The sequence below is a fragment of the Branchiostoma belcheri genome, unplaced genomic scaffold (assembly GCF_001625305.1).
Source record: "Branchiostoma belcheri isolate BF01 breed outbred unplaced genomic scaffold, Haploidv18h27 scaffold70, whole genome shotgun sequence".
NCBI lineage: Eukaryota > Metazoa > Chordata > Leptocardii > Amphioxiformes > Branchiostomatidae > Branchiostoma > Branchiostoma belcheri.
The window spans coordinates 23,823-39,251 of record NW_017804354.1 but is presented as its reverse complement, the minus strand read 5'-3'; the positions used below and the strand labels follow the sequence as shown (position 1 = coordinate 39,251).

The following is a 15,429-nucleotide window of genomic DNA, read 5'->3' as shown; positions in this document are numbered from 1 at the left end:
TTTAGTTATTATTTCAATACTGAAGTTCCAAGTATGTAACGTTAATATATGCAACCGTTTGTGTGGAATTGAGTTGTATGTATTTTAAACTGGTGTACTTAAATGTAAGTGAAACAAATTTCAGGCTGAAGGCTACAAAGTTATTCATTCATTCATTTTTCTAAAAACTATGGATGTAAAAAAAACAACACATGAATTTGATAACTACACTATCTCCCGGCACATATTATGTACAAAATAAGTAGGTAGTGTGCTTATTTGTTTGTTTGGATTTTCCACAAAACTGAGCTGTAACTTCCAGGAGCAGCTCCTAGCCTTTAAACCTGTAGTGGGTCAACTCCCAAGCTCCTGGCATGTTAACTGTCTATTTGGCCAATTTCTACTGTTTCTAGTCGCTTGAGAGGCCATAATTAGTCAATGTGTGTACTCTCAATGTACCAGGAGAAGGCTAGGTACAGTACTTTTGTATGATTTTGTCTTGATTTAGCCCCCCCCCCCCCCCCTGTCTCAGTGTCGTGCGTCCGGGATCAAAAAATCAATTTGTTTACAAATATGAAGCGACATTTTTTCACTCCACTTGCTTCACTACCCAAACAAAACATGAAATATTTCTGATTGTGCAGATGCTAGCATCAGGGTAAATACATGTACTTGTAGTTTCATCTCCGGCGCTGTGACAGCACAACTTCCTTTGTTATCTGGTCAAAGCCAACAAAGCTACAGTCTGCACAGGAACGCCAGGGGAATACCCACCTCCATGGCCTGCCCGAGCTCTAAATCGAACGTGACTACACAGATACAGTGCAGCCAGTTGGAGAACCTGTCCCAGGGTAGTGTGGGGCTGTGGGGAGGCCTGGTGGCGTGACGGTGGGGGGAAAAAGACGACTCCGGGCCTCCGGGACTCTCCTCCTCTCTGGCAGCCGCCATGTTGAGACCCATCCTCTGGAACGTACCACTGCGCTCCAGCCGGGGGAGGGATGCCGGTCAGGAATTTTTGTAAGGACATTTTCGGTAGTGTTTTAGCCTTGAATCCATCCGTGAACGTTGGAACGGAGCGGAGACACAGCGTTCACGGATGGATTCCAAGGTAGTAGTAGTAGTGTTTGTCTAAGCGTCACAGGTTTGCCATCAGAGATGTAAAGTTTTCACTGGCGATCCCAATCATCCCATAGCACTGTTAGCCTTAGCCGCGGCGACTGTTGCAGGGCTTCTCTTGCTTGCAGTCTTTTACATTAGCCCTACATAGGGCTAATGTAAAAGACTGCAAGCAAGAGAAGCCCTGCAACAGTCGCCGCGGCTATGTTAGCCTAGCCTCTACCAGGCTTCGAGAGGCGGCAAAAGAGATCCTGGGCCAGCCCGTCCCAGTCCTGACAACAGTGTGTGTGTGTTTAATAGTGTGTGTGTGTGTGTATACATATACATAACCATATATATATATGTATATATGCTTTTATATATATACATATACATATAAATAACTTACATGTTACATTCAGATTTGTTTTATATGTATAATGGCTTGTTCATGGCTTAATATGTTTTTAAAATCTTTTTCCACATGTTTGTTGTGGTAATTAGCAAGGACACTATATAGAAATTATGTACTTGTAATTTTTTTTACATATTGACATAATGCATTGACCTACTAATAGCATGGGAGACCTCTTGCAGGTTTTACAATAAATGCAGTAAAACCTTCAAGATCCTTGACTATGCAGCTGGTGTCTGGGGATACAAAACATCTGACAAGTGCTCAGTGGTGCAGAACAGAGCAATTAGGTGCTTTTTAGGGGTGCACAGATTTGCACCTGTTCTTGCTACAACAGGGGACATGGGCTGGGCGCCCTGTGAAATAAGACAGCAGGGGTCTGTAATCGCTTTATGGAATAGACTAATCAATATGTCAAATGATAGAATTACAAAACAAGTATTTTTATGGGACTTTCAAAACCATGGCCCCTGGAGTAGAAATGTTCAGGATATATTCTGTAAAGTTGAGCAAGAACATGTTTATTTTAACACATTGAGGGGTGAAATAAGGCAAATTAAAGGGAAGCTTTTTGACTTATACAAGCAAGACTGGGAAACCAAAGTACATTTGAAACCTAAACTTAGAACATATGCTCTGTTTAAAGATACTTACTGTATAGAAAAATATGTAACTAGAGTTCGATGATCTCATACCTCCATGACATGTGTATTACTTTCATAAATCTTACGCATGGTGATGACCACCTGTAATTGGCTTACATTTTTCACCGCATATATTCAAATTATATGAGGCCATTTGCATATATTGTATCAATTGATCATACTCTCCACCAAATGACAGGGTTATCTTAAGAAATAAGGCTATTCTAGCGTTTCCTCATAAATTATGCAAATGAGGTCCTGATTGAAATAAATTATGTTTAGTGATGTTCACCTTCACTGAACTTCCAATTATGGCAAGTATTAAATTCCCAGCAGTTACAACCATAAAATTGTACCAATTTGCCATTTATTATGCAAATTAGGTCTTCCTTTACATAATCAATATCTGCCAATGATCTTGTCGTTCTCACTAACATATGTCTATAGAGTTTTATAGCCCTAATATGAAATACAGCTGATTTATAGACTTTCCTCATTAATTATGCAAATTAGATCCTGATTTGCATAATTATATTTTGATTATGTCAAGCATCACTTAAGCTACCTACATACCAAAAATCATGATGATCCATCAAACGGTTGTTCAGTTATCCTCTCTCGAAGATTTTCAAAGAAACCACCCTGCAGTTCCAGAACAAGCCGCTAGGGGGACCAAACTCACATGACTTCTTCCTGAGGACAAGAGCTACCTTCCATCCAAATTTCATGACCCTAGCATGTCCAGATCGCGAGATATCAAAACCGGAAGTTGCGCTGCAGTACCAAGGGAAGCCACTAGGGGGCCCAAAATCTAATCATTTCTAGTTTTCGTCACACCCTACCAACACACCAAGTATGAAACCAATCCATCCAGGCGTTCTTGAGTTATCTTGTTGACCAACAGACGGACAGACGCACAGACGGACGGACAGATAAACGCAACTGAAAATATAACCTCCATGACACATTTCATGGAGGTAACTATGTGTCTGCCCAAACGCCAAAGATCACTGTGTGCGCAGCTGCGAGCTGGTATTTTACCTATCAATATTGAAACTGGACGGTACCAGGGAATTCCTGATGAAAATAGAATCTGTACCATGTGTGACCTGGATGAAGTAGAAAACGAAACACATTTTCTTTTCTACTGTCCCTTTTATGACGACCTTCGAGAAAATATGTTTCGTAAAATTTATACAAAATCACCTGACATCATATGGGAAAGAGATGAAAATAGAATTAAGTGGCTCTTTAACGAGGATGTATCTGACCTAGCAACTTTCATTTATCGAGCGTGGGGGAAAAGAAGAAAATACCTGTATTCATAACACATCAACAGTTATCATTTTCTCTTATTATGTTTGATTTACCTTATGTACTTGTATTTATTTTGTGAACTCTTGGTTCATTATGTACAGATTTGTTTATTTGTATTTACGATCTGCTATGAGTTCACTTATTTGTTCACCATTATTGTATATAGCCTACCTTTATTTGCGTTCATATCTTGTTTGGATTTTGTTATCTGTACCTTTGATCGTCTTTTGTTTATGTATAATTTATTGAATCGGTGTCATATAAGCCCACACGGGCTGGGCGCGGGATAGCGCACGACACGGAAATAAAGTATCATTCATTCATTCATTCATTCATTCATTCATGCAGTCACTGACTTGTTCAGAAGTATGTCATAACTATATATTGTTATTACAGGGATACAGTTATCAACGCACGAGCTGTGGGTTGTACCTTAATAATAATGAATGAATGAATGAATGAATGAATGAATGAATGAATGAATGAATGAATGAATGAATGAATGAATGAATGAATGAATGAATGAATGAATGAATGAATGAATGAATGAATGAATGAATGAATGAATGAATGAAGACCTTTATTGTACGCAAATACCCACTGGGTTCAGTACAGGTCACAGGAAAGACGTCACAGTTTGCAATGAATATATACAATGTACAAGCTAGCGCTAATTCTATGTACTATGGACATATAGTCTAATAATTACGATAATTTGGCTTCTTCTCGCTTCTTAGTAACGATGTAGATATAAGAAAGTACAAACGTGTTTTATAATCGAAGGTTTGTCTAAAGCCATTAAAAATATGAACTTATCTGTGTTGCTAAGATGTATGAAATGGGGAAACATACATTTGCAATAGTTTATAAAGCTCATCTCTCTCTTCATTGTATAAACTAAATTCTAATACAAAGTGTTCCTCATCCTCATATTCTTTTTACATTACAATACCTACATATTCGTTGTTCATGCCTCGTTATGTTTTTCATAGGATCTTATAGACGACTGGTGTTCCCTTCTAATACTAGCGTAGTATCTATTATGTAGTTAGTCCTATACTCCCATTTAGTCCCATATCTCCGGTACTTTACCATGTAAGCCACGTTCCTTGTATATATCACGTTTATAAAATCGTGTACTATTAGACAAGTATTGATATATAGAAGTAGAAGGATACCTATTACCTACTGCACTCGATAGATATTAGTTTGATATGTTGTACCTCTGGAGAACTTGCCATACATTGTACCTGTGACAACTGTTGTGCAAATTGATTGATTGATTGATTGATTGATTGATTGATTGATTGATTGATTGGACCTCATTTGCACAATTTATGAGGAAACGCTAGATTAGCTTTATTGCTTAAGATAACCCTGTCATTGGGTGGAGAATATGATTAACTGGTATGGTATATGCAAATGAGCCATAATGATTTGCATATTCACAGTGAAAAATGTACATAATTAGTCAGTTTGGACGGCTAACATGATTTGGCAAAGGTATGTCAGAGGCCGTGCTTGCATATAACCAACAATATCATACGTTGCCCATGCCAAATATAATGATAAGGATTTAACCAGTGTGTTGCATGTTACTAGGTAGAGGCTATGTGAATAATTTGTATAAAAATTTTGCTCATGAGCAGGATTGTAGATGTAAGCCATTAAAGCCCCGGTCACAACCCGCCGTACGTGCTTTTTGTCCGTATTTTTTTTTTTTGCCACGTCCGTTTTTTCTGAAAACGTGGGGAAGGAGTGGCGTCGACGCACGTCACTGCGGCGCACGGTTGCGCAAGGTGTAAGAGTGTGGTCTGCACGCCACGTCTGGCCGTGAGCGGTTGTGTACATCGTACGTTGCGCAAGTGGTAAGTGAGTTGTACGTGCTTACAACGTACGATCTCTGTGCGATTGCAACTTTACCGTACTCACACGTGCGTCTTATGTACGGGGCACGCGCGTCGCCCGTACTCGCACGTACGGGTGGTGAATCCGCAGACCGCACGTAGAAAATGTTTTGCATGCACTTTCTACGGCGTGTCTCAATCCGTAGGATTCCGTACGGGGGTGGTACTCACCACTTACGGATCCCCTACGTTTACCCACGTTTTTGCACGTAGACAGTACGCAGATACACGTACGGCGGGTTGTGAGCAAGGCTTTACAGGTGGTAATCACCAAGCATAAGTTTTACAAAAGCACTAAATATGTCATGGAGGTATGAGTTTTTAGCGGGGGATTCGTAGTGTTATCGTCGAAATGGCGATCGACGTATACGGTTGAACAAGTGTTGGAAGACAGAGGGATAGAGGTGCTCTAACTAATCGAATAAATTAGACTATGCGGTCGTCAATCAGCTCAGATGGGCAACCAAACGACTCCTTGAAACGAGACGGAAAGTGACACTAAACAAAGATTTATAAAGCAAATCAAGTACAAATGTGCTAGTGGATGGAGTTGATCAACTTTAGGGACCTAGAAGTGCTCTATTAAAGTTAGTCCGGCCTCAGGAGACATGAAATCCCCTTGGTGGGCGGGGCAGTTCTAAATCCGAGTATTCAGCCTCAAACCGTGCTCTATCTATTGCTGAAAGTTTTCATGTACATGATGTTTGTCAAGTGCCGACTGGGCAAATTGTTATAAATAGCCTCCAGGCTCCACGTCTCAACATGAAGGACCTTCCAAGAAGACCACCAGGCCACATGCACATTTTGCTCCAATTAAGCGGGGAAATTCTTACGCTGTTTCCGATTTACTGGAGTTTGTTACCACTTGTTGAGATCACGTGTTCCATCCTGCAGCCCCTTGGCTTGAGGCCTGGCTTGAGGCCTTGACACTGTAACAGTGGGGGCCTTCTGGTCCCGGGCCGGGGTTCGAACCCACGACGAGTGCACGGGAGCACCAGAGCTTCATAACCAGACGCTCTAACCGCTTCGCTAAAAGGTCTAGACCCGTCGACCGGGTCAGTTGGTAGCGCCTATAACAACACGAAGCTATCTACCACCGAATAAAGATCGCAAACCCTCACAACACCGGCCTGAGCTGAGACCGGGAGCCAACCAACCTGCGCCCGCGGGTCAGACAATGTAAAATGTATGGTCGTGTGGCGTAATAATATACATGACAGTTATAACGACAGAGTCGCCCACTTAGAACCAAGAGGTCCCAGGTACGAATCCTGTCATGCCACCTGCCATGTCCATTTTGTCCGAACATGATTGAAAATGAGCAACATATTATAATGGATTGTACACTATACAATGATAAGCGCCTATTGCTGTTCACCTTTCTTTCCGCTTGTTCAACCGATTTCAATACGTTAGATCCTATAGATAAATTCAACTACATTCTCAGGGGAGATAACCAATACAGTGTTCAAATAGGAAAATACATTAAAGAATGTTTCGATCTTAGAGAACACATGTTAGAGAATTTTTGGGGTAAGTTGGAAGTTCAGTCTTTATTTCATAATGTTAGAGAATAGTTAAACCTTTATTGTTACCGCATACATATACTCTGTACGTAAGATGACGTTATCCACACATGTATTTAGCTTGGTTAGATCTTTAGTTGTAGAAGACCATACCAAAGTCACTGTACTTTTTTGTTGAGTCAATAAAGAATCTCTGTATTACTGCGGCTACTACAATGTATGTAAACCATCGTCCAGAATGGCGTCCAGAATGTCCCTATGATGTATCCAAGTTCTTTAGTTTATGAAGTTCAACCACGGACAATTGAAGGAAGATATTAAAAAAGAATCCTTTAGATTCTGTGCTGTTGCAGTCAACAGGACAATCTCACAGAGTCGTCGATATACTAGTACTAGTGTCGATCAGTGTTGTTTAGTAGTGTGTGTGTGTGTGTGTGTGTGTGTGTGTGTGTGTGTGTGTGTGTGTGTGTGTGTGTGTGTGTGTGTATATATGTATGTATGTATGTGTGTGTGTGTGTGTGTGCGTTGATGCGTGGGAGCCTGTTGTTCTTGCGAGTCTTTCGTAGCCTGGAGTCCAGCCTTCATTTGGGGTTAGCTCCCCAAGATCCGTAGCCTCGGTTCCAGACCTGGTAGCACACTGGACACAAAAGATCTCAGTGAGCTTGAGATATTTTGTGTCCAGTGTGCTATGGGTCTGGAACCCAGGCTACAAGATCCGCTACCCAGATGGATCTTTTTGAGCGGACCAAAGCTAACAAAGCTGGACTCCAGGCTTTCGTGGTCCAATCGATATATATATATATCATTTTTATGGTCCGCTGGCTCCACAAGAGCCGTCGGGTGGCACCAGGCACCCTGTCCCACTCAGCGCACTCAGATAAACCTGGGAAACATCCCATCAGGGTAGCTTGGTTACCAGGACCTTCCCTGGACCTTCCCGGTGCCGAGAGGGCTGCCCGCCCGCCCAGATATTTATATAATACGGGGCAGGCTTCAATGGTGGTCAATAGGCCTATTAAAGTAGTCGCAATCAAAAATGGCTATTTTATGATAAGTCCAGTCGGATGTCTGTATAAAAAGAACGGCGGCCAGAAAAAGAACAGCCAAAACATCCATGAGGGCCTGCAAGGGGGGGGCGGGGTCCCGACAACGCTCTACGCTGAATTTGGAAACCTCTCGATTACGCTTTACGTGGTTACAACGCATTACGTTGAATTAAAACGCTAAATACGCTCTACGCAAAAATATTAGAGCGGTCCGTCTACGCTCTACGTACAATTAAAACGGCCGATTAAGCTCTACGGAAAAGGGCTTGCGGGCCCCCATCCATAGGGTTTATGGCCATATATCATGTAACAGTGGGGGGTTTTACAGTCAGATGAGAACTCTACTTTGCTAAACTTTCAGATTTGGCCCTGGTTAGTTTGGCGTGATTTTCCTCACCCTCATGTTGGTGTAGAGAAAAATAGCATTACACATAGACACTGTGTAACAACTGCATTGCATAAAGAAAGTGTCGATCATAAATGTCCCGGAGCAGAGTGACCTTTCAGCAGATAACTGTTACAAATTAAAGAAATGGGAAGATTCCGTGGGCGCCATCTATTGATCTCCCTGCCCGTCCCTGTCCCCCGTGATGAACAGTACTGTTGTCTCCTTCGGGGGTTCTCCTCATTTATTCAAACCACATGGAAGCTGCAAGTCTTACTGCACACTTTACAAAATCATAATTATCTTGTAATTCAACAACTTCATTTCCACTATTGTTTTTTACATCGGTGTTTATATAGAACATTTTAATTAACTTTTATTACTTGGTATACCGCATTGCGAGGTAACGTTCTGACTCGGTGTAGCTGTAAACATGCTGACCACATGCTGACCACAACAAACTGCACGGACCTTGTGACCTGGTTCTAGGACGTGAGATCATTCACAGATGGCCAACCGCCCTGAACCGGTTGCCACTCCCCCCTCAGTAGTGTCCAGTCCTCCGGTCACTCCTGTGGTCATTACTCGCCAGTGCGTGGTCCAGAGAAGGTCGTCTTCCAACATCCTCTCCGACAAACGTCTTCGTCAGACAACTGCAGGGTCGTCCCAACCGTTCTTCTTCGTAACCACCAGGTAAGTGAATACCTTTCATTATACTAGTCTACTCTGAGATTACAGTGAACGTTTGGATGAGAATGGTGAAATATTTGCACAAGACGCTTTTTCACACATCTTGATCGAGAGTCGAGGCGCCGGAAGGTCCAACTTCTTGTAAATCCCGGCAAGAAAACAGACAGGCGGACCAGGGTGTATTTCTGCACAAACACGTATGATAAAGACATGATTATTGATGGGATGTCTCTCTCTCCGTTCATGTTTAAAAATATAAGATTCGTTGTCTCCATGGTTCGTTGAAGAGATTTCCTAACTTTGATTAGTGCCTATCCAGTTCCAAGTCCGTCCACATCGCGCTACCTGCTTCAATGGTAAACTGTTCAGTCGTGTCCATGTGCGCACGTACCTGGAAGTTTTTCCGGAGTTAGATGGAATCAGAAAAAGAGAGAAGAGCGAGAGATTTGAAAACTATACTCTTATCTAATTGAATGCTTATTTACAACTAGTGGGCAAAACCAACTTAGCCTGGGTACCATCCTACTTGTATGCCGGGCTCCCACACTCGCTTCCCTAACAGTAATTGTAAGGGAAGCGAGTGTGGGAGCCCCGGCATACAAGTAGGATGGTACCCAGCCTAAAACCAACTGCGTTTAGAGTTAAAACTTTAAATCCAACACAAAAAGTTCTCGATTGCAAGATTATCGATTGTATTTCTCTGAGTACCGTGTTTTGAACTTAAACCGGTCATGGAGCGTCGTTGATGCATCATAGCTTCTTTTTTTCATTTGATACTTGTTTCATCAATATTCAATGCCTTTGTGGTAAACCCGGTGCCACCAACTTCAATGTTTAACAAGTTCTGAACTAGTAGTGACGTAAATATCGTAACAGTTTGCGCTCTCCTAAGGTTGGTGGGGAAGATAGTAATAGCCTCTACCAGGCTTCGGGAGGCGGCTGGAAAGAGTAGTAATCGGCCAAATAGAGAGATAACATGCCAGGGGAGTTGGTCTGTTGGGAGAGAACATTTTAATTCGGGTGCGGCAAAATATTCTCTCCCAGCAGACAAACTCCCCTGGCATGTTATCTCTCTATTTGGCCGATTTTTACTCTATCCAGCCGCCTCGCGAAGCCTGGTAGAGGCTAGAAGATAGTGACTCTTCTTCTCATATGCCCCGTTTTCTGTCGCTACAGAGAGAGTAGCGCTATTAACTAAATAGACATACTGTGACTGGTGGAAATTATAAGGCGGCCGCAAATAGCTAGCCATGGAAAATGGTCGGAAAACAAGCCGGACCTGGCAACATTCGGTGAAACATCTATCATGTCATCAAGCACAGACTGCCCATTCCAGCTCCGCCCATCCGGGCACCGTGACGGTTCAGTAGCTGTGGTTGAACCAAATGTTTGTTTGTTTGTTATCCTGGAGAGATGTCTACAGCCGTCAGTCATGATTTATTGATGTTTATGTCCTTGAGTAGAGTAGATCTTGAACTAAAAAGAACCTGCTTTTCTGATCGTGATTTTCTAAACGTTTTTCTAAATTAATGCCGGAGAAATGGGGTTGTTTTAGAGCTAAATTTTTCAAATTCATGATGTGAAGTATGGTACTGAAAAATTGGAGAAGGCTCTGTTGAAATAATGTGAATACAGGGATTCTCAAGGTTTTTTCAAGGACTATCCCTGTCGCTCACTGATCGCATTGGCGTCCAGAATTAGCCTCTACCAGGCTTCGGGAGGCGGCTGGAAATGAGTAGAAATCGGCCAAATAGAGAGATAGCATGCCGGGGGAGTTTGGTTCGGGAGCGGCGAACTGTTCTCTCCACGGACCAAACTCCCCTGTCATGTTATCTCTCTATTTGGCCAATTTCTACTCATTTCCAGCCGCCTCCCGAAGCCTGGTAGAGGCTAGTCCAGAATCTGGAGCAACCCGTTCTGGGGTAACTTGGAACCAATCAGCAGGCAGCTGGAACTGGGAAGTAGATTATTTACAGACGGGATGGTTTGAGTTAGAAGAAACTGTCCCGGGGTGTTCTCAGGAACAGCTCAAGCTTTCCAAGAAATTGCACAACTTGTAACAGGCCTGACTTGTAACATCCTGTGACCTAAATCTGTAAGGTCTAATCTACACCGATAATGAGAACAACATTCAGTATCTTGGACTAAATTGAGGAAACCCCCTTCTGAGAAGGGAAGAAACTGCGGTAGACACTGGCCACAATTATTTTCTCCTGGCGGGCATCAATCTCAGCTGACTTTTGTGGATTAGTGGCTTCACGCTTGTATCTTGATACATTTTGTGACGCTGTATATATATATTTTTTTTTCTATAGACCTTACAGGTTTATGTCATAGGATGTTACAAGTCGGGCATATATATAGAGAGATATAATGTACATGTATTTGTACATGTATATGTACACATGTCTGGCTGAAAAGTATTTGATAATCTTCAAGATATTTATGATGTCCCGTTCCTTTTAATCAAATCGCTCTTTGGGAATCGAAAAGCCTGGTTTCGTTGTTTGAAATGCTCTGGCGGAAGAAACTCATACTGGCCATAGCGCCGAACAGTTGGCCTGTGTCATCGTAGTACTATATTTCTCGCTTTGGATATTTCGCTGGAAACATAGGCAGTTTGACGGAAAATGTTCTGCGTATTTGATTTTTGCTTTAGATTTGTTCGAATGGCTTCGAATTTCTCACTCTCACTCATGTGTCACATCTAAACTCAATTTCACTCCTTTGATGACTTAATCAAAACCGGAGCCGTGCTGAGCTGGTCGTAGTCGGGTTCGACATGCGGTCGTCTTTCGGCCATTAGATGATTAGTGCTTGAAAATGGGCAGGCTTGACTCAACAGTCGGTCGGTTTTAATTAAATGGGCATGAACATGCAATTAAAGATTATCGGACTGCGTACTGCGTTAATTTTTTTATTTACATTCGCGAAAGTTATTCTATTTCCATCATATACATTTATTTTTCGGGTCTTTCCTGTTCCACTGAGCTCCTACCTTGTTTGAGATTCCGATCTTCCGATCTGTCCGGGAAATTTAAACGCAGTACGCAGTCCGACTGAGGGAAATACGGTATTTCTGTAATTCTAAAGCTGCCTTAAGCCAGCTATGGGGCTGACGAAACTTCCTTGTAGGGCGTAGTAACTAAAGTTGATTTTTGTTCCTTTGGCCGTGTTGGGATATGAGGGATATGATATGAAACAACAACCCTTGTTATATTTATTTATTTTATCCCAATTTCCCAAAACTTACAAAAAAAACCATTCTTCTTTTAACTTCCCAAAACCCACAAATTTTAGAGAAGGTAGGACATTACGTCTTCCATGGTTTACAAGAGAGAAGTCAAACCCTTCGGACATAGTTTTAGAAACTTTTATTATTTTACTATTATTATTTGGGGCGGCGCTGCAGTGATTTGGGGGGGGGGTGAGTGAGCTGTCTGGCCTGGCTACCATCCTGGTTAGTTGACGAAGTCACTACCCATCAATCATATCTGTTGTGTTCCATAGTACATGTACATGGACTATTCAAATTCGTCACATGTAACGTTAATTGAGAACGAGAGGGCAGAACACAACTTATCTAAACTTATTCCAGACAGGAACTCAGTTCCATAATTTAGAGAAAGTCTTTTTTGTTAACATCTGAGACTGTCCTCGTGAATACATGTATGTACTCTGTCAGTCAGTCTCAAGGGACTACGACTAACTGCGCAAAACTAACAGGTTGTACATTGTAATCATGGTGTAATATATCTAAATAAAAACCACGGTGTAACGACAACGTACATTATACAATCGGCAAATGCATATCAAACATCATTCCATTTCATAACGATACATTGTGCTAGCGTACAGACGGATCCGTCATTGTCGTCTACATGGTCTTCACATACAGCATAGGACATAAACTTTATCATCCATCTCCAGCTACGAAACATATCTACTTACCGGAAGTTTGAAATCTCCGATTTCTTGTTTTTCAGAGTTCCTCGAACTGCAAGGATGAAGGTAGCAGGGTTCATTCTGTCGGTGCTACTGATGCACGTCCTGGTGAGTACGGCCACAAATGAGAAAACAAAAGAACCGTACCAGAGGTAGATTTCCAAATACATATATAGCAATGGCTGCAAATGATTCAAATCATTCAATAGCATTAGGGTTTTTGATTCAGTAATATCTGCCAATTTGTCCCTGCCGTTCTCAATTACATGTCACAAATGTTTCCTAGCCCTGTTATCGAACACAGCAGAAATATAGAATTTTCTTCTTTTCTTTTAAAATTCTACAAATTAGATTCTGATAATGTAATTTTGTAACTTAATTATGTTAAGCATCACTTAATCTACCTACATATCAAAAATTAAAAAATTTTTTTTTTCTATCCTCTCTCAGACATAATTAAACAAACCAAACTTCATGACCAGATCACGAAATATCAAAACCAGAAGTTATTCTGCAGTACCAAGGGAAACCACTAGTGGGCCAAAAATCTCATCGTTTCCAGTTTTCATCACACAAAGTATGAAATCAATCCATCTAGCCGTTCTTGAGTTACTTGTTGACAAACAGACAGACAGACAGACAGAATGACAAACGTAGCTGAAAATATAACCTCCATGACATTTCATGGAGGTAATACTATGGGCCTTTTTTCTTTTCTGACCAGCTTTGTGAAAAGTGAAAAGAAAAGAAGTTAAAAAAAAGAATCTGTACAGCTAATTTGCATATTTTAACTTAAAGAAAGATTTTCCTAGTGCAACCTTTGGACATACAGAAAACCTGTGATGGGGCAGTTTACAGTGGAATTCTAAAAGAATACATTTTCTACTTTTCCGATAATTGAAAATTACTGCCATATCATAACCCAACAGATTCAATACTGAGCATATGAAAGCTAATAATATCAATACAATGTTTTTCCAGACTGTTCATGGTGTGCCTGTAAAGGAAGCATCACGAAAGGATCGAGTCCGTGAATTGGATCCACCATATGAGTACCCAAAAGAGCCAGCAGCACCTGCGCCTGCGCCTGTTCCAGCACCTGCGCCTGTTCCAGCACCTGCGCCTGTTCCAGCACCTGCACCTGTTCCAGCACCTGCACCTGTTCCAGCACCTGCGCCTGTTCCAGCACCTGCGCCTGTTCCAGCACCTGCGCCTGTGCCAGCACCAGCACCCGCGCCTGTTCCAGCACCTGCGCCTGTGCCTGCACCTGCACCTGTGCCAGCACCTGCACCTGCGCCTGCACTTAACCCTGTTCCCGCACTTTCAGCTTATCCGTATCCCTCCTACCCATCTTCCTACTCCTACCCATCTTCTGCCTCATCCTACCCATCTCCCTCCTCTTACTCCTACCCATCTCCCTCCTCCTACCCATCTCCCTCCTCTTACTCCTACCCATCTCCCTCCTCTTACTCCTACCCATCTCCCGCCTCCTACCCATCTCCCGCCTCCTACCCATCTCCCTCCTCTTACTCCTACCCATCTCCCGCCTCCTACCCATCTCCCGCCTCCTACCCATCTCCCTCCTCTTACTCCTACCCATCTCCCTCCTCCTACCCATCTTCTTACCCATCTTCTGCCTCATCCTACTCATACCCATCTTCTGCCTCCTACCCATCTCCCTCCTACTCTTACCCATCTTCTGCTTCATCCTACTCATACCCATCGTCTGCATCGTATTCTCCTTATCCATCTTATTAAAAGAAAAGCTTCAGGACTCTCACATCCAAAAATACCGATATGCCCTGCAGCAGCCTTGTTTCTGGTCAGAATAGTATATGAGACAGTCCATGAGATGATTGGCTCTTGTCGAAAAGCAGCATAATAAAATAATTTTCAGAATGTACCGTCAGCATACACATGTCAAAAGATATTCATAAATGAATGGTCCCAAGCATTGTATTCCACATTTTTCACATGATCTTACTAGTTGTATTGTGCAACAGCAAAACGATGGAGGAATTTGTGAAGTTTCTTGACGACTGCACTACAGCTTAACAGCTATACTGAATCCAAGCCTGGAGTCTTGGCGGTTTTCTTTCATGCTGCTTTGTTTTAAACTATCTTAAGCACAGTTTTTGTATAAAATAGTTGCTTGGTGTACCTTAAAAAGAAGAGCTTGTCTTCCTATTGATTCGATACAGACACTAACAGGTTTTGATAGCACAGGTGTAGACAACTATAACATTTGTGTACCACTAAAGAACTGATCATGAAGAAGCATTGTAACTTCCAAAAACGTTTGATGTTTGCTACCTAACATGATTAGTTACTAATCTTACTGTTCTGAAATACGTGTATCTATACTAGATAGAAACTGTGTTGACGTATGTAGTATGATTAGGTGCACTATTATCTATTCAGCGTTTTGATTCTAGTATATTTTCCAGAAATCCGTAACAGCTGTATGTAAAAGCCTTAGA

General features: G+C 42.0%; 2 protein-coding genes across 8 annotated transcripts in view; one reads left to right on the top strand and one right to left on the bottom strand.

The window, feature by feature from the left end:
- The window catches only part of LOC109484851 (protein DENND6A-like), a 28,649-nt gene extending 27,707 nt beyond the window's left edge, over positions 1 to 942 (bottom strand). For all 7 annotated transcript variants that reach the window (XR_002141097.1, XM_019788206.1, XM_019788207.1 and 4 more), the window contains exon 1: positions 754 to 942. Coding sequence is in view for 6 of the 7 variants with exons in the window: in XM_019788206.1 (XP_019643765.1) it covers positions 754 to 939 (186 nt within the window). In the remaining variant the exon portion in view is untranslated. The remainder of the gene's footprint in view (positions 1 to 753) is intronic.
- Positions 943 to 8,807: 7,865 nt separating this feature from the next.
- Positions 8,808 to 14,808, top strand: LOC109484854 (vegetative cell wall protein gp1-like). The gene is made up of 3 exons (XM_019788212.1): positions 8,808 to 9,007; positions 12,991 to 13,057; positions 13,931 to 14,808. The coding sequence occupies exons 1-3, from the start codon at positions 8,823 to 8,825 to the stop codon at positions 14,705 to 14,707; spliced, it is 1,029 nt and encodes a 342-aa protein (XP_019643771.1). The 5' UTR covers positions 8,808 to 8,822; the 3' UTR covers positions 14,708 to 14,808.
- The last annotated feature ends 621 nt before the right edge of the window (positions 14,809 to 15,429 follow it).

Bases quoted from the DNA above. Each gene is read 5' to 3' on its own strand.
- LOC109484854 (XM_019788212.1), top strand. From the start codon at position 8,823: ATGGCCAACCGCCCTGAACCGGTTGCCACTCCCCCCTCAGTAGTGTCC. The intron at 9,008-12,990 runs GTAAGTGAATAC...CTTGTTTTTCAG, and splicing joins TTCTTCTTCGTAACCACCAG to AGTTCCTCGAACTGCAAGGA. The intron at 13,058-13,930 runs GTGAGTACGGCC...ATGTTTTTCCAG, and splicing joins TGCTACTGATGCACGTCCTG to ACTGTTCATGGTGTGCCTGT.